General features: G+C 47.8%; 1 protein-coding gene across 1 annotated transcript in view; it reads left to right on the top strand.

Annotated features, from left to right (window-relative positions):
* HYDIN (HYDIN axonemal central pair apparatus protein) overlaps positions 1-23,904 on the top strand; it is a 1,819,717-nt gene that overhangs the window by 992,963 nt on the left and 802,850 nt on the right. Inside the window, exon 42 of the mRNA XM_029609235.1 lies at positions 18,410-18,547. Coding sequence (XP_029465095.1) covers positions 18,410-18,547 — 138 coding nt within the window. The remainder of the gene's footprint in view (positions 1-18,409; positions 18,548-23,904) is intronic.

Genomic DNA, 23,904 nt, shown 5'->3' with positions numbered 1-23,904 from the left:
CTTCGGAGTGAGGAAACTGTTGCGACCATCGGTCTTCGACGACTTCGCCCCGTCTACCTCTCACTACTTGCGGCTCCTCCCACTCACCTCGTACTACTGGCTGCCGCGGCATCTGTTTGCCGTCCTCTCTGGCGTCCCCGGACCTGCTTTGGTGCTACCTCCTGCAATGCTCCTCCAAGGTACCTTATGGCGTGCGCGCACACCGACCCTATCTTTATTTCCACGTTGGCGCGAACCTCAGGGGCATCCCCCTGATATGACGTCACACTGCCTGGATATTTAAGCCTACAGTATTTGCTAGCTCATCGAGTTAGCAACGTTAACTCTACGGATGGGATTCGCTCTCCATACCGAAGCTGCTCTGCCACTCCAGCGCTGTCTGGAACTCTTACACACTTTGGGGTTGCTAACGGGATACCTGCTCCTCGGGGGCCTCTTCTGCTTCTTTCAAGTGCTATCAGGAAACCGGTACTTGTTCCTCGAGGGCCCATGTTCCCTGAGTCGCTGCCTGCATCTTCAAACCGTTCTACTTGGAAGACTTCACTAACAGTTTCCATCTATGAGGGACGTGGGTATTATGTGACAACTCAGCCCAGGGTAGCAAATCAGACCAGTTGTCCTGCTGGTCATTCACTTAGGAACAGAGGAATGCTTTTAAGGTCAGGTTGGTCCTCTCAGCTTGACCATTGGCCAGTGGGTGATAGGCCAATGTAAAATTCAAGGCAATGTTAAATTTCTTGCATAAGGAGCGCCAGTATCTGGCAGTAAACTGTGGTCCTCAGTCGGATATTATTTCCTTTGGGAGTCCATGGAGATGGAAAATGTGTTTCAGGAACAACTTGGCTAGTTCTGGGGCCTATGGGAGGCCCGGCAAGGGAATAAAGTGACCCATTTTTGAAAACCGGTCGATGATGACCCAAATTACGGTATTGTTCTGGGACGGAGGCAGGTCTGTGATGAAATCCGTTGAGATGCTGGAACATGACTCAATAAGTGCTGGAAGTGGCTGGAGTAGGCCCTAAGGCCGTCCGGTAGGTGGCTTCTGTTGGGCACAGAAGGGACATGAATCCACATAGTTACAAGAGTCTTGCACCATGTTGGGCCACAGTAATACCTCCGTAGCATCTCTAGGGTCCTGGTATGACCCGGGTGTCCTTCCAACTTGGAATCATGGGCCCATTTCAGAACTCGTTCACGTAATCTATGTGGAACAACGGTTTTCCCCACTGGAACAGTGGTGGTCATGACAAGGGATATGCAGGCTGGATCTATGATGTGTCGGGGAACATCAGGAACATCCTCTGCTTCAAAGGATCTTGATAGTACATCAGCCTGGGCGGTAACGGAGGACGAAATTGAACCGTTCAAAGAAGAGCGCCCATTTGGGCTTGTCCAGGATTCAAGAGCTGAGCTTCTTTCAGGTGCTTAAGATTCTCATGGTCCGTGAAAATGGTAAATTTATGTTGCGCCCCTTCCAACCAGGAGTGCCACTCTTGGAGTGCCAACTTGACGGCGAGAAATTCTCGGTCACCCACAGTGAGATGCTGCTCTGTGGGAGAGAGCTTGTGGGAGTAGAATGAATAAGGTATTAATTTACCCTTTGGAGAAAACTGACTTAAGACGGCTCCCGCTCCAATTGCGGAGGCGTCGACTTCGACGACAAATGGACGTCTTGGGTCTGGATGCTGAAGACAAGGACCGGAACAGAAGACTTCTTTTAACATCTGAAAGCTTGTGCTTTTGGTGTCCAAACACTAGTGCTATCCCCTTTCTTGATCATGGCGGCGAGTGAAGCAGCTAGGGTTGAATAATTGACAATGAAGTTCCGGTAATAATTGGTGAAACCAAGGAATGTTGTAAGGCCCGTAGGCCTACTGGCTGGGGCCCAATTCTGATCCCTTGGACTTTCTCTGGATCCATGAAGAATCCTTGCTTGGATATGATATACCCTAGGAAGGGTAGGTGATTCCACTCGAAGAGGAATTTTTCTAATTTGGCACATAGATGATTCTCCCCTAGACGTTGCAGAGCAATCCAAACATGAGAAGGAAGATAGAGAGAGATAGTTTAGTTCCCGTTTTCTTGCGAACCCAACCATTTGCTAACGTACTTGCTCTTCCTTCTACGAAGCAGTACAAGAGGTCTCAGAGGATTTCGTTCATAAGGCATTGAAAGACCGCTGGGGCATTGCATAGCTCAAAGGGCATCACTGTATATTCATAGTGACCATCCCTTGTATTGAATGCGGTTTTCCAGATATCTTCGGGTTGGATGCGTTCCAGATTGTATGCACCCCTCAGATCTAACTTGGTGAAGATCTGTGCCCCTTGAAGGCGGTCAAACAGCTTACTGATAAGGGACAGAGGGTAACGGTCTTTGCGGATTATGGCATTGAGCCCTCTGTAATCAATACAAGGGCATAGACTGCTCCAGAGGGAGAATCAGAGGGACGAATGAACCCTTTTTCTAAGTTCTCTTTGATATACTCAAACATGGCTAGGGTTTCTGGATGAGACAATGGGTACATTCTGCCCTTGGGAGGCGTCATGCCTGGCAGAAGCTCTATAGAGCAATTGAACTTGCATAATGGTGGCAAGGTATCCGCCTTCTGCTTAGAGAAGACGTCTTCGAACTCAAGATACTGAGTAGGTAAACCAGATAGGGTGGTAGACTTCATGACAGAGACGGCTGGGGATACTTGATGTAGGCATGTCTTCTGGCATTTAGAACCCCACTGCACCAACTGTAGGGAATGCTAATCGAAGTGAGGTTCGTGGATCTGGAGCCAAGGCAGCCCCAGGATGACTGGATGTGTGGAATGTTTTAACACACAGAAGGACACCTCCTCCTCATGGAGAGTGCCCACTGTAAAACGGACAGCCACTGTTTGATGGGTGATGAGCCCTGGAAGATGTTCTCCTTGAATGGAGGCAACGCGGAGGCTCACATCTAATGGCTGAAGAGGAATGTTCAGAAGCATGGTTAAAAGGGGAGGTGAAAGAAGCTATTTTAGCCAAAAGATCTTCATTCAAAAATTGGAAGAAGGATCCAACAGAAGAAAATAGGATAAAGCATAAACATTGGCAAGTTAAATGTAAGACATTGATAAGACAGGCTAAGAGAGAATTTGAAAAGAAGTTGGCTGTAGAGGCAAAAACTCACAGTAAAAACTTTTTAAAATATATCCGAAGCAGAAAGCCTGTGAGAGAGTCACTTGGACCATTAGATGATCAAGGGGTTAAAGGGGCACTTAGAGAAGATAAGGCCATCGCGGAAAGATTAAATGATTTCTTTGCTTTGGTGTTTACTGAAGAGGATGTTGGGAAGGTACCCGTAATGGAGAAGGTTTTCATGGGTAATGATTCAGATGGACTGAATCAAATCACGGTGAACCTAGAAGATGTGGTAGGCCTGATTGACAAACTGAAGAGTAGTAAATCACCTGGACCGGATAGTATACACCCCAGAGTTCTGAAGGAACTAAAAAATGAAATTTCAGACCTATTAGTAAAAATTTGTAACTTATCATTAAAATCATCCATTGTACCTGAAGATTGGAGGATAGCATATGTAATCCCAATATTTATAAAGGGCTCCAGGGGCGATCAGGGAAACTACAGACCGGTTAGCCTGACTTCAGTGCCAGGAAAAATAGTGGAAAGTGTTCTAAACATCAAAATCATAGAATATATAGAAAGACATGGTTTAATGGAACAAAGTCAGCATGGCTTTACCCAGGACAAGTCTTGCCTCACAAATCTGCTTCACTTTTTTGAAGGAGTTAATAAACATGTGGATAAAAGTGAACAGGTAGATATAGTATACTTGGATTTTCTGAAGGCGTTTGACAAAGTTCCTCATGAGAGGCTTCTAGGAAAAGTAAAAAGTCATGGGATAGGTGGCGATGTCCTTTCGTGGATTGCAAACTGGCTAAAAGGCAGGAAACAGAGAGTAGGATTAAATGGGCAATTTTCTCAGTGGAAGGGAGTGGACAGTGGAGTGCCTCAGGGATCTGTATTGGGACCCTTACTTTTCAATATATTAATAAATGATCTGGAAAGAAATACGATGAGTGAGATAATCAAATTTGCAGATGACACAAAATTGTTCAGAGTAGTTAAATCACAAGCAGATTGTGACAAATTGCAGGAAGATTGGAAAATTGGGCATCCAAATGGCAGATGAAATTTAATGTGGATAAGTGCAAGGTGATGCATATAGGGAAAAATAACCCATGCTATAATTACACAATGTTGGGTTCCATATTAGGTGCTACAACCCAGGAAACAGATCTAGGTGTCATAGTGGATAACACATTGAAATCGTCGGTACAGTGTGCTGCGGCAGTCAAAAAAGCAAACAGAATGTTGGGAATTATTAGAAAGGGAATGGTGAATAAAACGGAAAATGTCATAATGCCTCTGTATCGCTCCATGGTGAGACCGCACCTTGAATACTGTGTACAATTCTGGTCGCCGCATCTCAAAAAAGATATAATTGCGATGGAGAAGGTATAGAGAAGGGCTACCAAAATGATAAGGGGAATGGAACAACTCCCCTATGAGGAAAGACTAAAGAGGTTAGGACTTTTCAGCTTGGAGAAGAGCCGACTGAGGGGGGATATGATAGAGGTGTTTAAAATCATCAGAGGTCTAGAACGGGTAGATGTGAATCAGTTATTTACTCCTTCGGATAGTAGAAAGACTAGGAGGCACTCCATGAAGTTAGCATGAGGCACATTTAAAACTAATCGGAGAAAGTTATTTTTTACTCAACGCACAATTAAACTCTGGAATTTGTTGCCAGAGGATGTGGTTAGTGCAGTTAGTATAGCTGTGTTTAAAAAAGGATTGGATAAGTTCTTGGAGGAGAAGTCCATTACCTGCTATTAAGTTCACTTAGAGAATAGCCACTGCCTTTAGCAATGGTAACATGGAATAGACTTAGTTTTTGGGTACTTGCCAGGTTCTTATGGCCTGGATTGGCCACTGTTGGAAACAGGATGCTGGGCTTGATGGACCCTTGGTCTGACCCAGTATGGCATTTTCTTATGTTCTTATGATGTCATCCATGTTGAAGCTGCCATTTGCTCCTGTATCGACCAGAGCAGTGGTGATGAAGGAGTGGGCCTGGATGCCCAGAAAGTCTAGAAGCAGGAGTTGGGGGCCGGTGACGGTAGCGTCTAAGCTTGGGCCCCTGCCGAAGATGTCCAGAAGTGCCACAGTAAAAGCAAAGACCCTCCTTCCTCTGACGGAAAAGTTCAGTCGGAGTCAATCGCCCATAGTTCACCTCCATAGGTTCCACCATGGGAGAAGGTGGCGGTGCTGGAATTTTGGCTGGAGGATTCTGGACACGCGTGGGACTCGATGTAGGAGAGTGGGAGGCCTTTACTTCTAGGCACCTTTGCCGGAGACGATGGTCGATTTTCCCGGTGAGGGAAATCAGGTCCTCTAGAGACATGGGAGTCTCATGGATGGAGAGTTCATCTTTGAGAGCGCTGGAGAGTTCATCTAGGAAGATGGCTTGCAGACAGTCTTCTTGCCAACCGAGCTCAGTAGCCAGGGTTGGCCATTACTTTGGAGATGAAAGGCTGTAGACAAATTCAGTTGTACATCAAACCTTTTACACAAAGCCCTCCAGTAGCGGGCAGTAAACTGGGGTCCCCGATCAGATACAATATCCTGTGGAAGACCGTGGATCCGGAAAACATGTTGTACGAAAAGCTGGGCTAGCTCTGGAGCTGATGGTAACTTGGGAAGTGGAACAAAGTGGGCCATCTTAGAGAAATGATCTACAGTTACCCAGATGACAGTGTTTCCCTCTGAAACAGGCAGATCCACCACAAAATCGGTGGCAATATGTGTCCATGGTTCTACGGGTATAGGCAAGGGTTGCAGTAATCCCCACGGTCGGCCAATTTGCGGTTTTTGTCTGGCGCAGATGGCACATGAAAAGACATAAGCACGAACATCTTGCCTTATAGTGGGCCACCAGTAAAAGTGATTCAATAACTCAAGTGTTCTTTCGCGACCGGCATGACCACCCGTAAGGGACTCCTGGGCCCAATCTAGAACTCTCATCCTGGAACGTCGGGGAACCACAGTCTTCCCCTATGGAGTTACCACTGTACTGGACAGGTTAATCTTTGCAGGATCTAGAATATACTGAGGAAGTTCCACCTCTTCTTCCAGCTCTGCAGTATGCGATAAGGCATCAGCTCGCACGTTCTTGGATGCTGGTCGATAGCGAAGTACAAAATTAAAACGAAGAAAAGAGACCAACGTGCTTGCCTGGGATTCAAGCGTTGCGCTTGACATAAGAACTCCAAGTTCTTGTGATCCGTGTAGACAATGATAGGGTGCGCTGCCCCCTCCAGCCATTGTCTCCATTCTTCGAAAACCAACTTGATTGCTAAAAGTTCTTTATCTCCAATGCTGTAATTACATTCAGCAGCAGAAAATCTCTTAGAGAAGTAAGAACATGGTAATAGCTCTTCCGAGCTGGTACTTTGGCTAAGTACAGCCCCCACAGCTATATTGGAGGCGTCCACCTCCATTACAAAAGGGCGAAGAAGGTCTGGGTAACGTAAGCAGATATCCCGTAGAAAGGCCTTTTTGAGATCTTCGAAGGCTAGACAGGCCGCCTCTGGCCATTCCAAGGCATCGGCCCCTTTCCTTGTGAGAGCAGTGAGTGGTGCTACTAAGAGAGAGTAATGCGGAATGAAATGTCTGTAAAAGTTCGCAAAACCGAGAAAACGTAAGGCTTTTAATCTTCTAGGACGGGGCCAATCTCTAATAGCAGTCACTTTCTCTGGGTCCATCTGAAATCCAGTTGATGACACAATATAACCCAGAAACGGAAGAGTTCTTGTTCAAACATGCATTTTTCAAGTTTTGCATACAGATTATTATCTCTGAGGATCTGCAAAACTTGTCTTACATGCTGGCGGTGCAACTCCAGATCCTTGGAGTAAATTAATACATCATCCAAATATACGATAACTGATGAATCTAATAATTCACAAAGAACCTCATTCATCAGATGTTGGAAGACAGCTGGAGAGCTACATAGTCCAAACAGCATGATGAGATATTCATAATGTCCGTCCCTGGTGTTAAAGGCTGTCTTCCACTCGTCACCGGGGCGAATCCGGACCAAATTATAAGCACCTCGCAAGTCCAGCTTGGTGAAAGTCTTCGCTTCTTGCAACCTGTCTAGGAGTTCAGGAATCAAAGGAATGGGATAACGTTCCCTTTTAGTGATAGCATTAAGACCTCTATAATTGATGCATGGCCTCAAAGACCCATCCTTTTTCCCCACAAAGAAGAAACCAGCCCCAGCGGGCAATTTAGAGGGTCTAATGAATCCGCTGGCTAAGTTTTCAGTAATGTTTTCTGACATAGCTCGCATCTCAGGCAGAGATAGTGGATACACCCTTCCATGAGGTGGTGTGGTTCCAGGTAATAATTCTACGGCACAATCAAATGGGCAATGTTGCGGCAAAATCTCAGCCTTTTTCTTAGAAAATACATCTGCAAAGTCCATATAGGTGCTGGAGGGGCAATGGATGTATGTGAAAGAGATATACTAGGTGTACTTGGAACCTTAAGGCAATTAGTAAAACAGAAGAGACTCCACTTTGCAATCTGCAAAGTGTCCCAGTGAATGACAGGAGAATGCTGTTGTAGCCATGGTAACCCCAGTATCATGGAATGGATGGCTTTCTCCAAAATCAGCAAAGAAATCTTTTCTGAATGCAGAACTCCAGTGTGAAGAGTGAGAGGAACCGTAGAGGCGGAGATACTTCCTGGGAGAAGTGTTCCTCGAATAGATGTAATACGTAAAGGAGACTTACGTGTGAGGATGGGAATTCGTAGTTGTTGAACAAGATCTGCAAGGATAAAATTCCCACCTGCCCCGGAGTCAATGAAGGCAAGAGTCTCAAACGAACCACCAGGATATTCCAAAGTAATAGGTACTGTACATTGAGGAGCAGAGTTGACACAGCCTAGGAGCAGCTCCCCTCTACCTCCTAGGCGTAACGTATGCACGTAACCCCAAAAACCTGCTCCTGTGCGCCGAGCCTATTTTGCATAGGCTTGGCGACGCGCACAAGCCCCAGGACGCACGTATGTCCTGGGGCTTTGAAAAAGGGGCGGGAAGGGCCGGGGCCATGGGTGTGGCACCTGTCCAGGAGCGGGACCGAGGCCTCCAGCACAAAGGCTGTGCTGGGGGATGGCGAACCGGCAGCCGGCCGACGTGCGCAAGTTATGCCTGCCTCTGGGAGGGGAGCACATCTCATTACCTGAAACAAAGGTAGGGGGGATTTAGATAGGGCTGGGGGGTGGGTTAGATAGGGGAAGGAAGGGGAAGGTGGTGGGGAGTGGAAGGAAAGTTCCCTACGAGGCCGCTCCAATTTCGAAGCGGCCTTGGAGAGAACGGGGAGAGCCCCTAGGGCTCAGTGGGTGCAAGGTGCACAAGTGTGCACCCCCTTGCACGCGCCGACCCCGTATTTTATAACATGCGTGCAGCTGCGCGCGCATGTTATTAAATCAGGCGTACATGAGGATCACGTGATGAGCTGAGCCGGTGAGACGTGCTCTTTCTGGCTCCGGGTCCCACTCTGCCCATCGTGATACATCTCAGCGCGAATCTGGTGCTTTTTCGTTTTAAAAGGTCCTGGGGGGACTGACTATATGCTGGGCACCAGATCCTTGCAAAAGGCGGGGGTGGTTATGTCCGCGAAGAACGGCAAGAAGGAGAAAGAGAGATCGCGCGCGCCGGAGACTAAGATGGCGGCCGTCCCAGATGGTGAGCGTCCTCCTTCCCCCCCGGCGGTGACCATAGCCGATATCAAAGAGGCGATCCGCGAAGCTCTCGACGAACGTTGGTCGCAGCTCACAGCGCAAATGGGGGAGGTGAGGGATCAACTATCGGCCCTTCAACCCCGGCTGGAGCAAGCGGAGACGCGCATCTCGGGGCTAGAAGATGGCGCGGCGGCAGGCACGATCGACATGGCGGCCCGGGACAAAACCATTCAGGCTTTGCAATCCAAGGTAGAGGACCTCGAGAATCGAGCTCGGAGGGATAACCTCCATTTTTTGGGGTTCTCGGAAGATATCGAGGAGAGGTCTCTATGCCGGGTGCTCTCGGAGTGGCTACCAGACGCGCTGGCGCTCCCTCATCTGCAGGGATCCCTTGTTATTGAACGGGCGCACAGGCTTGGGTCCAGAAACGCGGGCTCCGGGAGGCCTAGGTTGGTGATCGCTAAAGTTTTGAATTCAGCGCACAAATCAGAAGTGTGGAGAGCCTCACGAGCCAAGCGGGATTTACAGTATCAGGGAAAATCCATCCGGATCTTTCAAGACTTTTCCGCGTCAGTGTCCTCTGCCCGGCGTAGCTTCACACCTATCTGTACTACACTGCATCACAAGGGAATAAAATTCTCGTTGCTGTTTCCTGCCCGCCTGAAGATTTGGCACAATGAGCAAGCTCATTTTTTTGAGGCCCCGGAGAAGGCTCAGGCTTTTTTGGACGCTTTGAATAAATGACTGCCCGCATGGCTGGCGCTTGAGTTTTTTTTTGAGTGACTGACCAGCGCGGGACCTGGTTTTCGGGTACTGACTCTCGCCTCACCGGGCTTGGTGGCGGGATGGGCCTTTGGTGGGAACTGACTGGCTCTGCCTTCCGACCATCTGATCACTGTTGGTTAGAGTGCTGGGTTTTTTTTTTGGGCCGGCCCATTTGTTCCTGGTCCTATGGTTTTTGGTCTTTTCTTTTTCTTCAGGGTGGTCATCCAGCGACTGTGACGGAGGCACTGGGAACTGGTTTTATTTTACTTTATTACCATTGTTGGTAGCGTTTTCAGCATGCAAAGTATTCTGGTTGTTACTGGGGCCAGCTGCCTGGGGTTTAGGCCCCTGGGGAATTCCTGACCTGTTCTCAGTAGTTCCTCTGTCGAGTGTCGGCACCTTTATGGGGGGCCAGACTTTCAGATCCCGGTCTCATCGCCCTTAGTTTTTTTTTATATGGGGTGCTTTTCGAGGCCGGCGACAGCGGTGGAGACTTTTTTTTGGCATTCATACCATTGTTGGTAGTTTTTTTTCTACAGGCACAGCGCTCTGGTTTGTTATTGCGCCTTTGCCTGGAGTCTAGGCTTCTTGGAAGCCTTATATTGCTTCTAATGTTCTCTTGTATGGATGGGATTGGGGTGGTCGGGTTTGATACACAGGCCTGTTATGTTTCCCGGTTTGTACTTTATGATGTATGTTTGGCGTGTTGTTATAGTTTATACTAATATAAGAGTGGGATCCCGGACTCATCTCATCGTGATCCTCATGTTCTCCTCCTTGGTAGGAGGCTTATCTAAAGAAAGGGTGGGGGGGGTTGTTGGGGGGTGGAGGGCGGGGGGGGGGGGGCTGGGGAGCAGTGGGAGGTGGGGAGGGGGGTGGTTTATGTACCAGGTGGGAATGGACGGCTGGAGGGGACAGGCTTTAGGTGGGATTATAGTGTGCCAATTGGCTGGATGGGGTGCTGGTGGGCGATAGTAGGGGTCTTGGCTGGGAGGGCCCCTGCTAGCAGTTTTAGGTTGGAACAGGGCGACATAGTTTTTAGTGGGACTAGATATGAGTAATTCCACCAGATTTGTCTCGTGGAACGTGTGTGGGCTGCATTCCCCGATTAAACGTACTAAAGTACTTTCTCTATTGAAGAAAACAAGGACAGCGGTGGCTTTCTTGCAAGAGACCCACCTTACCGACTTGGAACATTTGAAATTGAAGCGTACATGGGTTGGGGATGTCAGGTACGCCTCCGCCTCCACTAAATCAGCGGGCGTGGCAATTCTTATCCATAATCAACTCCCCATTACTATCCGGAAGGAAATAAAAGACCCCCGGGGACGGTACTTAATATTGATAGCAGAGCTTTTCAATCATCCAGTGGTGCTTTGTAATGTTTACGCTCCAAACACTTACGATCATAGCTTTTATAGAAGTTTGTATGCTCATTTAATTCCATATTTGTCTGACACATTAATAGTGGGGGGGGATTTTAATACCATCAGGGATCCTCAGCTAGACGCGTCTCAGCGCAGTAGGGGGGCCACGGGTATGGGTAAAGGTCCGGCGATGCTGGAGTCCCAATTACACCTGTTGGATGTTTGGAGGATCCTGCACCCTACTGAATGTGACTTCACACACCTTTCGAGAGCCCACAATTCTTTCTCTAGGATTGATTATTTTCTACTGAGCACTCACGCCTTCCATCGGGTCATTGATGCGGGTATTGAGAATATAGTGGTCTCGGACCACGCTCCGGTGTGGGTGGATATGGGGTTTTTGGTCCCAACGGGCTCCCCAAAAATTTGGCGTTACCCGTATTTCTTAGAGCAGGACGAGAAATTTAAGGAGTTCCTTTTGGAGAAATGGAAAGACTTTGCAGCCAACAATCCCATTCACGAGTCCCAGCCAATTCTATTTTGGGATACGGCTAAAGCGGTGCTGAGGGGCGAAATAATTTCCTACGTCTCTCATCATCGAAAAAGCCTTAATCAGCGTATCTTGCTGCTTAGCTCTCAGGTACGTCAGGCTCGGGCTCAGATGATTCGGGTTCGGTCGGAGGGGGCGCGGGCCTCCTATCTTTCCAAACAACATGCTCTCAATTCTCTCTTGCATCAAAGGGCTAAGAAAAGTTATTTATATTACCGATTTAAGTTATATCAATACAGTAATAAGGCCGGGAGGATGATGTCTAATCTCATTAAATCCTCAGGGGTTAATAGAGTCATCCCGGCGCTGCGCAAATCCCCATCGGAAGTGGTCCGAGACACGCCTTCTATCTTAAATTGTTTTTGGGATTTCTACACCTCACTCTATTCGTCTGAGGGGTGGAACCAGGAGGCATGTCGGGAGTTTTGTGAAACGGTGTCCCTCCCCCATTTGACCCCGGTTCAGTGTGATGCGTTGAATGCCCCTATTTCAGTTGCGGAGGTACGCTTGGCTATTACCAGGTCTAAGAGTTTTAAAGCCCCGGGCCCTGATGGCTTCACAGCAGAGTTTTTTAAATTAATGGTGGATCAAGTGTCCGACCCTTTGGCTTTGATGTTTGCAGCTCTTGTGACTCAAGGCTCTTTTCCTGAACATACCAATCTGGCTCATATTATTTTGATTCCGAAGGCGGGCAAGGATCCCCTGCTACCAGAATCGTATCGTCCAATATCCCTGCTTAACTATGATCATAAGTTATTGGCAAAGATCTTGGCGGACAGATTGGCGGCGTTCTTGCCCGCTTTGATTGGCGAACACCAGGTGGGGTTTGTCCGTCAGCGTTATGCGCTAGCTAATATTCGGAAAATTCTAGCCGCTATGACTATGAGTCAGTGGATGTCCCTCCCATATTTGGCCATCAGCTTCGATGCAGAGAAGGCGTTTGATAGAGTGGAGTGGGAGTATTTATTTTATGTTTTGCAGCGCATTGGGTTTGGCGGTTTTTTCTTGCAGGCTATTCAGCTCCTCTATAGGGAACCGAGAGCGCGTATAGTGGCTAACAGGGCGCAGTCGGAAGCGTTTCTGGTGGGTCGAGGCACGCGTCAGGGATGTCCCCTTTCTCCCCTTTTATTTCTTTTACAATTAGAGCCTTTGTTGCTTAAGATTAATGAGTCCCCTGGAATCCGAGGCATTCGTATGGGTGAGGACATCTTTAAACAGGTTGCTTTCGCGGATGATCTGCTCCTTTTCATTACTAAGCCTCACTCGTCATTGCCCCTCCTATTGCAGGTGCTTAAGGCTTTTGGGGAATTTTCTGGGCTGCGGCTCAACACCTCCAAGTCGTTGGTTTTGGCGTATCCGCCTGCCTTACGGGAGACTTGGACGGACCCTTTCCCCTTACAGTGGGCGGGGGATCACATTCGGTATTTGGGGGTTTCCCTTCCCGGGGACCCAGACAGGGTTTACCAGGCCAATATACCTCGCTTGCTTCGGCAGACCAAAGACTCGTTGGCCATGTGGGGATCTTTGCCAGTATCGCTCATGGGGCGGGTGGCTCTTTTTAAGATGACCATCCTACCGAAATGGTTATATCTTTTCCAGAATCTGCCCTTGCTTCTGCGGAAAGGGGACCTCGCGTTTTTGGAGAGCGCCCTACGTAAATTTCTGTGGCGAGGTGGGAGGTCTAGACTCCCCTTAAAATGGTTGCAGAACACTTGGGGAATGGGGGGGTTGGGCGTGCCGGATCTCGCGCGTTATAATATGGCCTGCAATTTGCGGCTCCTGCGTAATTGGCTAATGGGGTCCTCCCATTATACTCCAGGGTCCACGGACCAAGCCCTTCTATATCCACTGGCCCCGTCTTATGTGTTGCAGGCTGGATCTAGTCATCTTCCGGTAGTTTTGAACCAGGCGGCTCTTACTCGGCCACTGCGTCTGACTTGGATGCGTCTCACAAAGCTTTTATCGCTTCCTCCGATGTGTGCCTATTTCTTACCGTTTAAGGGGAATGCTGAGTTTCCTTCGGGATTTCAGTCTGCGATGTTTCGGTTGTGGGAGTCCAGGGGCATCACCCATTTGGGACACTTGTGGACTCGGGAGGGGGTCTTTATGCAGTTCTCGGCCTTTTGTGAGATGTATAATTTGGGGGCGGGTTAGGTAGGGGAAGGGAGGGGAAGGTGCAGGGGGGGGCGGAAGGAAAGTTCCCTCCGAGGCCGCTCCGATTTTGGAGCGGCCTCGGAGGGAACGGAGGAGGCTGCGCGGCTTGGCACGCACAAGTTGCACAATTGTCCACCCCTTGCACATGCTGTCCCTGGGTTTTATAACACGCACGCGGCTGCGCGCGCGTGTTATAAAATCGGGCGTAGATTTGTTCACGCCGGGTTGCGCGAACAAATCTGCGCCCGCGCACAGGTTTTAAAATCTGTCCCTATGTGTCCAGTATAAACTCAAGGCCTGATTTACTAAGGCTTTTCTCTCATTGTGTGTCTATGGAAAAGATGCTTAGTAAATGAAGCCTTCAGTAAGAGTTCATTTGAGTGCCATTGCAGCTACCTTCATTCTTCAGGAGATCTTCCTATTTCTCAACTACAAATAGTATCTACATTTATAAATGGACTATTCCACTTCAAACCTCCAATAAAATCACCATCTCCTCATTGTAACCTTAACGTAGTTCTGTCTCGATTAAAGAGGCCACCATTTGAACCTTTAGCAACTACAGATGCTAAATGGTTGACTTTGAAATGTTTATTCCTCTTAGCAATTACATCCGTATGAAGAGGTAGTAAATTGCAAGCATTGCTAACCTACCCACCGTATACTCAAGATATTCCCAGACAAGATTGTTCTAAGGACTCACCTGAAATTCATACCAAAAATTGTTTCACAGTTTCACCTAATCCAGGCCATTAATATTCCAACATTATTTCCTAAACATCATTTATCCATGGTGGAACAAAATCTACACACCCTGGAGTATGGAGAGCTTAACTATTTTGCTTAGACAGAACAAAACCTTATAGGAAGTCTATACAACTAGCATAATGTGGGCAGCCAGGACCATCTCTTCCCTCTGCCCTCGCCCTTGCCCTTCACAAAATAACCAGACAATAAATGCAAAACAACCAAATTGGAATCAACAAGGCTACAGCTTTATTTAACAAACCAGCAGTGCCCAAGCCAAAATGGATCCCCCCCCCCCCCAATTAGGAACTCCATAGGGACAATCTGCTGCCCCTCAGCAAGATGATCACCACTAGGTCACCAGCCTAGCAATTCCAACAATGGTCAACACACACATAACACCCGCCACCGACCAGTAAGGGGCCAAAACCCTCGACCCCCGTCACCGCACAGCAAGGAGTCATGCAGGAACAACTGAACCCAGCTGAGTCCTTTTGTGACTTCAACTTGGCACCTGCCAAGTCGTACCATCAACCAGCATGAGGCTGCCCCCCCCCCCCCCCCCACAAGTAGACTCGGGCAATCCGCCCTCCACCCCCACAGCTGCGACATAAACTTCCCCTATACACACAAAATTGTAACTAGGGCGGGCGGGAGGGAACGCCGGTCAAGATGGCAGAAAAAAGGGGTAAGGGGAAGAGAGAGTGCGGAGAAACCGACCCTCGGCTCTTCCCCTTGCTGCCACCTCATGAGGAGAAATAACCAATGGGAACACAAAGCTCCCAGATTTAAAAAATAACTCTGGGGCGACTTCAATGGGGGGGGGCGCAGTCTCTGGGTGCATGCAAACAACGCTCAGCCCATGGAGCTGACCCATTCCTCCTCCCCGTGATGTCAGCTCTCGTGCCGGGAGAGAGCCTGGCGCCACATTAGTGCATGCCAGCGTGCACAAGGCCTGCTCGCTCGGCCATACTCAATACAGCTATCCAGTTAAAAAGCAAACACTATCTAATTGGTTATCACAGTATATTTCCTTTTGTTATTCGAAAGCAGATGTGCAACTTTCATAAACGGTAACAGGACACTAATTAAGAACGATGGTATCCACCATTGCTTATTTAAAACACTTTTCTATTCAAAATGTTTGTAATGCTGCCACTTGCTGTTATGCTCAGGCTTGTGAACCCTTGGACCGACGGGAGGATGGAATACCTAGGAAGTGGATCCATAGGTTCTCCCGTCGGGTGGTGAGGCAGAACAGAAGAAGTGACCAGCTGACCCTCGGCACTGGAGACTGAGGCGACTGTGGAGGCAGGCGAAGAGTCGAGACGTCAAGGAGAGGAACGGAGTCTTCGCCACTGAAAGCCCGCGGTCTCCCCGGGAGGAGCCCGTAGAGACCTGGGCTGCTGGGATTTAGGTGGAACTTTGAGAGGTCAAGGAGTCGAGGTCGGCACAAGGGCTAACTGGAGCTTCACCCCTGGAAGCCCGCGGTCCTCCCAGGAGGAGCCCATAGGGACCCGGACCGCTGGGACTTAGGTGGGCCCTTGGAGACGATGGTCCAGAGGGAGTCCGAGATCAAGTGCCAGAGGGTCGTCGCTTACCAGTCCGAGGTCTTACACCAAGGGATCGCTGCTTGCCAGTCTGAAGTCACCCACCAGGAATCACCGCTTGCCAGTCCGAAGTCACACACCAGGAATCACCACTAGCCAATCCGAAGTCAGGAACCAGGAACACCAAGATGAGACAGGAACAAGGATCCAAAGCGCAAGAAGGCTCACCGAAGCAAGCAGACTTAAACAGCGCTACAAGAGACGTTGCCAAGTCAAGGAAAGAGCAGAAGAAGCCTCCCTTTATTCTTCCTCCATTCCGGCTCATTGGAAACAGCTGTAAGTAGTTAAAGGGGCCAGGCCCCTTTAAATCTAGGGAGGAGGCCCGGCTTCGCACCTAAAGATGGCGGCGGCCACCTTGGATTTCCTCCGTGGAGGAAAGACTGCCGGCCGCTGCGAAGGAGGAGCAGGGACGGCTCCCCACCCGGCAGCCATCCCAAGGACCCGCGCCGGAGCGACAGGCACAGACTCAGGGGTTTCCTTAGGAGCTGCCGTGGTGGGTCACTGCCGCGGGCAAGGTAGGGGGCCCCAGTCGTGGCCGTCCACGGCCGCAGAACACAACACTTGGTCAACCATTCACACTTTTACAAAGCATTATTGTTTGGAAAAGGATTCTTGTAGCGATAGTAGTTTTGGTCAATCAGGTTTTAAAAATTTATTTTGTTAACAGCTTCAACTTCCATCCTGTTAGTGTAATGGGCTGCAAAAAAATATTATATAAGTAGGTATTACAGCAATACTATATATATTGTCTTCCATGCAACCCTTGAATGTTATGTGGTTTTTTGTTTACCTGTAACATGTGTATTCTGTGTATAGCAGGACAAATAATCTACAGAATCTCTCCCAGAAGTTGAAGTTCAATTACGAAATAACTATTTGGGTTTGTGCGGGGATAGTATTGCAAGAACTTTCGCGCATGTTCAAAGACTTGTTTGCTTAGTAATAGCTGTGGGAAAGTTTTCCCACATCAGTTCCATTGGGAGGTATCATTCACTTGTGTGTCTGATTTGTCTAGCTGTCCACAGAGAACAAAACATGTTACAGGTAAGCAACTTTATTATCTATATATAGATATATGTGCAGATATGTATGTATATTATATATATATATATATATATATACCCAGATTATACAGAAAGAAAGAGAGAGAGAGATCAAGGGAAAAATTATTTATTAGGTTGCATACTGAACGTGGCACATAATGATCCTTTTCTATTCACGATTAAGTTTACAGGTATTAAAATATGGAACTAAAACAGAAGGGATGGTGCAAAATTCAGCAATGGATACGTTTCTCAGTATTCATGCCCTTTCCCTCAGTCTAACCCTCTTCCCCTTAGTAGTAGTAGTATTAATAAAAATTTTATATAGCTTGCTCCTTCCTACAATAGTTTTCAGAATGAACTTCCTAATTCTGGGGCAGTTTTCTTATTTTCGGAGAAAAAGTATTCACAGAAATGTACACCTGCTTTTCTGCAGGTACTTTTTCTCTTGGAAATTATGTTCATAGATTTGAAAATGCAATCTATGGCGGTAATTTTCAGAAAGGCTTACGTGCTTAAATACATCTCCTGTATATTCATTATGGATATCCTGAAAGCTGGACCTATTTATAGCGCTTAAGGATAATCAAGGAAGTACATGGGGGAATGTATTTTTCAAAAGCTATTTACTTGGATAAATGCCTTCTTACCCGGGCAAACTGACTGTTTGAAATCATGTTCATAAATTTGAAAATGCAATAAATGGCAGTAATTTTCAGAAGAGCTTATGTGCTTAAAATTGGATTTTATGTGTATAAATGCACTTAACGTGCATGTGTGGTTTTGAAAATTGCTACTATATATGATGCTTTTCTGCACGGAAATCCTTTTGAATATTACCCTCTATATGTGTTATTTCCCTACTCTCATCTAAATACACCTCTGGGAATGTCGACTGTGAATATAGGTAAAAGTCCATGTGTACTTTTACCCACATAAGGTCTGGCAATTTTCAAACAGCCAGTTTTCCCGGGTAAGAAGGCATTTATCCAAGTAAATAACTTTTGAAAAATACATTCCCCCATGTACTTCTTTGATTCTCCTTAAGAGCTACAAATAGGCCCAGCTTTCAGGATATCCATAACGAATATGCAGGAGATGTATTTGCATACAGTGGAGATGGTGCATACAAATCTATCTCATGCATATTCATTGTGGTTATCCTGAAAATCAAACCTCTTTGAGGCTCTTGAGGACTGGAGTTGGCCACCCCTGACCTTGTGTTTTCCATAATGTGAAGTAATTGCAATTCCAATTTTAGGAGATTGGGATGGTAGTTTGATATATATTGGTTGTATCCAAGGTACATTTATTTTGTGCTTAAATGTTTGTTCTAGTTTTCATGCTATAAATACTGACATTACAGGTTACCAGCAGTCCAGTTCTGGGAGGTCCTGTCCAGCGACGGCTCAGCGTGAGCGCAAGTGTAGCAGGAGAGTTTGGGCTTGTGAGCTGTGTGCTTCCCAGTGAGTTGCTGGTGGAAATTCTAACTGACAGGCTGCAGGTACAGAGTCCAGAGCATATTACTTGGCTAACATAATACAATGAAATAGTTCATAAGAATTGAAAATGCTTTATACTGATAAGGAGCAATTTTTCAATTGCCCAGGTAGCTTACAGGAGAGTACCTGGCAATCTATAAGTTAATTTTCAAAGGGAAACTTCCTGCAGAGGTTTTCCTTTGAAAATTAGGTTTGGCAAATACTGTGGCTACAAAAAATACCTGCAGACTTGCATCTTCTTTACTGCAGATGCCAATTATGGTGGTGTGCAAAACACATGCAATATAGTACATATGGGGATTTCAAAATAAAATCCTCACAAGTACTTTCCAACCCTCCACTTCTGGGCCTTGCTCTTTTCCCACAGCCACATTGTGAAACCACTCATTTACTTTTAACCATTGAGAGAAGGGCAATTTTCAGCCCCAGGAATTTATTAAGTCAACTGCTTTTTTACTTCTGAAAATTGCCATCTCAAACATGCAAGTCAAAAAAGAGGTCTGCACTGGGGCTCTTCTATTTCTTCTTTAGTTTTAGTTCTTCTTGGATTTGCTGTTGTTTCCCCCATATGGTAGACTTTGAGCTTGCAGATAGGGACATTTTGTTTGTTCTATTTCTGATGAATGCTACTTATATTATTGTGATTATCCCAGGACAAGCAGGATGCTAGTCCTCACATATGGGTGACGTCACTGACGGAGCCCTAAAGTGGGAAAGCTTTCTGTCAAAGTTTCTAGAAACTTTTGACTGGCCCTGTGAGGGCACTGAGCATGCCCAGCATGCCATGATATTCTTTGCCACAGGTGTCTCTCTTCAGTCTTCGTCTTTCCGTGCTGCAGTTCACATCACGGTGTAGGAGCCATTGAGAACTTCTCAATACTTTGGTGACTTAAAAGTCATATATTCTCAGATATTCTCTATCACAATTCTCTCAAGGGGTTTTTCTTCACCGGCTGGTGAGTACCTCGGTCTCATTTTCTTCTCCTTAGGAGAAAATTTTTTTCCTCACAAATTCCCGTTTTTGCCTTGACAGCCGTCGATCACAATATAGCTACCAGTTTTAAAAAATGCCCGGTATGCGCCCGTAAGATGTCGCTTACCGATCCGCATCTCGAGTGCGTGATATGTCTCAGAGAAAATCACGTCGTAAAAAATTGCCCGCAATGTGCAAAGATGACGCCGAAAACAAGAAAGTCTCGACTGGAAAAGATGGAACATTTGTTCCATCTTCAGTTAATACCATCGCCTTCGATGTCATCAAAATCGTCTCCGGCCGGAGCGACAAAGCGCTTGCTGCTTAAAAAATCCACCCGGGACCGGCGGGGGATCAATCATCGTCCTCGTCCACATCGACGAAATCCGTTGACCCACAAAAGTCGAAACATAGGCATCGATATAGAAGGTCATCGACGGCTGAATCCACGTCCCAGGATCCGTCGACGGCAAAGCAGCCACGTTCGGAGGAAACCTCGGGGTCTGGGCCTCATCCTCCCATCTCGACACCTGATCCCCTGCAGGGCCCTGCAGCGGATCCAACGCCTCAGCCTTCGCCACCGCTTACAACTGCTCTGGTACCATCAGTTGTAATGCTGGAATTGTCTGATATCATCAGACAAGCGATATCACAGGCTTTAAGGGAACAGCTAATTCCTACGGGCTCGTCGATGCCGATGCTTTCAGCATCGATGCCGGCAACTTTGCCGATGCCAGTGGGACCACCGATGCCGGTGTCCACAGTGACGCCGAGAACGCTAGAGGAGTCGACGTCGACACCAAGAATAATAAGCACATCAACGTCGATATATGCGCAACTACCATCGACTACTCCCGTATCGATGCCCATGTTGCCGCCTCCATCGGGAAAAAGGCCGCTCTCGACGTCGACGCCGAGACCAACATCAGTGCCATCGAGGCCGACACCGATGGATGATGATGATGTTCATGACCTACCATCCTTCCAACGTCTACTTCAAAGGTACCAGGATGTCATAGACACCTTGCCCAAAAAGCCTGGGGAGCATGATGTTCCACCTACTCCCACTGATGACCCATTACCAGGTCCATCAGGACTACATTTTCCACCGAGATCCACAACAAAACACACTCACAGACAGGAAGAAGAGGATTCCTGGGATAGCCAAGATACAGAATCCTCTTCTGAGGACTTCATGTCGGATCCCTCACCTCCAGAACCCAGAAAGAAGTCCCCTCCTGAAGACCTATCTTTCTCCAATTTCGTCCAAGATATGGCAGACACCATTCCTTTTAAATTGGAAGCAGAACAGGACTCAAGACAACACACTTTAGAAGTCCTGCAGTTTGTGTTTAGTCTTTACCTGAACAGCTTCAAGAACCTGCACAAGCCAAACATAAATAAAGGCCTGGAAGCAGGTAAACATGAAGTGAGAGCGGCCTACGACAGTTTCGATACTGCCTCCAGGACTGCAGCTGTGGGCATCGCTGCACGCAGATATGCATGGCTCAAGGCCTCTGACCTCAGGCCTGAGGTCCAAGAAAAACTTGTTGATCTTCCATGCAAGGGAGATAACCTATTTGGGGAAAAAGTTCAAGAGGCAGTCCAACAACTGAAGGATCACACAGAGACTTTGCATCAATTGTCCCAAATACCTCAGGATCCTTCCACACAGCCTCCTCGTCGACTTCCCCGCAGAGAAACAAGGAGGCCTTACTATAGGCCACGCAGATACTACTCCCAAACATCTAGGGGTAGATCCACTAGGCCTCAACAGCAACGTGCCCAAACTAGACAACCCAGGGCACCTCATACTCAACCTCCACCTCAGACAGGCCCTGCGTCTGGGTTTTGAGATACAGCCCAGAGAACAAGCCACTCCTTTAAACCCTCACACACAACTTCCAGTGGGTGGAAGAGTATCCCATTTTTACACTCACTGGAAAACAATAACAGACCAATGGGTGCTCTCTATAGTTACTCAAGGATACAAACTAAATTTCCTGTCAATTCCACCAGAATTTCCACTGAGAGCCTTCCCACATCAAGAGTCTCAACTAATTCCTCTACAAGCAGAATTATCCACCCTTCTGAAAATCAGGGCAATACAGTTAGTGCCCCAATCTCAGAAGGGAAGAGGATTCTACTCCCGTTACTTCCTCATTCCAAAGAAAACAGGAGGCCTAAGGCCCATCCTAGAACTAAGAAATCTCAACAAATTTCTAAAGAAATTAAAATTCAGGATGGTTTCTCTAGGCACCATGCTTCCTCTTCTTCAACAAGGAGATTGGCTTTGTTCTCTGGATCTTCAGGATGCTTATACTCACATCCCAATATACCCTCCTCATCGCAAGTACCTGCGCTTCATAGTGGGTCATCAACATTTCCAATACAGGGGTAGATTTTAAGAAAGTGCGCCTTCGCGTATTTTGGTTGGCGCACCAGGCGCAAACAAAAGTACGCTTGATTTTAGTAGATACGAGCGTAGCCGCGCGTATCAGCTAAAATCCAGGATCGGCGCGCGCAAGGCTGCCGATGTCGTGTAGCCGGCGCGCGCCGAGCCGCGCAGCCTGCCGCCGTACCCTCCGAGGCCGCTCCGAAATCGGAGCGGCCTCAGATGGAACTCGCTTTCGCCCTCCCCTCACCTTCCCCTCCCTTCCTCTATCTAACCTACCCCCCCGGCCCTATCTAGACCCCCCCTACCTTTGTCAGGGGATTTACGCCTCCCGGAGGGAGAAGTAAATCCCCGCGCGCCAGCGGGCCACTAGCGCGCTTTGACACGACCTGGGGGCGGTTCCGGAGGGCGTGGCCACGCCCCCGGGCCCGCCCCCAAAACGCTGCGTCCCGCCCCCAAAACGCCACGCCGATCCGACACGTCCCCAACACGCCCCCCTCGAAATACCCCGGGACTTACGCGAGTCCCGGGACTCTGCGCACACTGGCGCGCAAGGCCCTGCTCGCGTAAATCCGCCCGGATTTACACGAGCAGGGCTTTTAAAATCCGCCCCACAGAGTACTCCCTTTTGGACTCGCCTCTGCACCCAGAGTGTTCACAAAATGTCTAGCAGTCATAGCAGCACATCTACGCAAACAAGGTGCTCATGTCTTCCCATTCCTAGACGACTGGCTCATCAGAAGTCAGTCTCTATAAGGAGCTCTCGATTCTCTCAATCAAACAATTGCAACACTACATTCAGTGGGTTTCCTGATCAATTATCAAAAATCCCATCTCACACCATTACAACTGCTTCAATTCATAGGAGCAGATTTGAACACCAACCTTGCAAGAGCTTTTCTACCAGAAGATCGTGCACAAACAATCTCATTGCTAGCAACGTGGCTCAGCTCACAAACACAAGCAACAGCTCACCAATTTCTAACTGTACTAGGCCACATGGCTTCTACAGTTCACGTTACATCCATGGCACGTTTAGCCATGAGAATAACACAATGGACTTTAAGATCACAATGGATCCAAGCCATTCAACCACTGCATACTCAAATTCAAGTAACCCACCAACTACGTTCTTCTCTACTACTACTAGTACTTGGATGAACAAGGACAATTTGCGCAAGGGACTACCTTTTCAACAACCAGTTCCACAAGTAACTGTAACTACAGATGCATCCACCTTGGGTTGGGGAGCTCATATAGACAATCTCCAAACACAAGGAACTTGGACAAAGCTCGAAGCAACATTTCAAATCAATTTCCTGGAACTTCGAGCTATACGTTATGCTCTACATGCCTTCAAGGACTGCCTTACACACAAGACTGTTCTGATCCAAACGGACAACACAGTAGCCATGTGGTACATAAACAAACAAGGAGGGACAGGCTCGTACCTCCTTTGTCAAGAGGCAGCTCAGATATGGAGTTGGGCCCTGAACAACTCCATGTTTCTCAAGGCCACTTATCTGGCGGGCATTCACAATGTAGTGGCGGACAGACTCAGTCGTCAATTCCAACCACACGAATGGTCCCTGGATCCCTCAGTAGTGACCAGGATATTTCAACGTTGGGGACAGCCAACAGTAGACCTCTTTGCATCACATCTGAATCACAAAGTGGACAACTACTGTTCCCTATACAACTTGAACAACAGGCCGGCCAAGGACGCATTTGCTCGCCCTTGGAACTCAGGCCTACTCTATGCGTATCCTCCAATACCGCTCATAACCAAAACTCTAGTGAAGCTGCAACAGGACAGGAGGACCATGATACTCATAGCCCCATATTGGCCTCGACAAGTATGGTTTCCCACACTCCTAGACCTCTCAGTCAGGGATCCAATTCGTCTGGGAGTAGCTCCCACTCTCATAACTCAAGATCAGTCGGTTGCGCCATCCCAACCTCCAATCCCTATCCCTGACAGCATGGATGTT

Source organism: Rhinatrema bivittatum, chromosome 7, assembly GCF_901001135.1.
Source record: "Rhinatrema bivittatum chromosome 7, aRhiBiv1.1, whole genome shotgun sequence".
Classification (NCBI taxonomy): domain Eukaryota; kingdom Metazoa; phylum Chordata; class Amphibia; order Gymnophiona; family Rhinatrematidae; genus Rhinatrema; species Rhinatrema bivittatum.
This window is presented reverse-complemented; position numbering and strand designations above follow the sequence as displayed.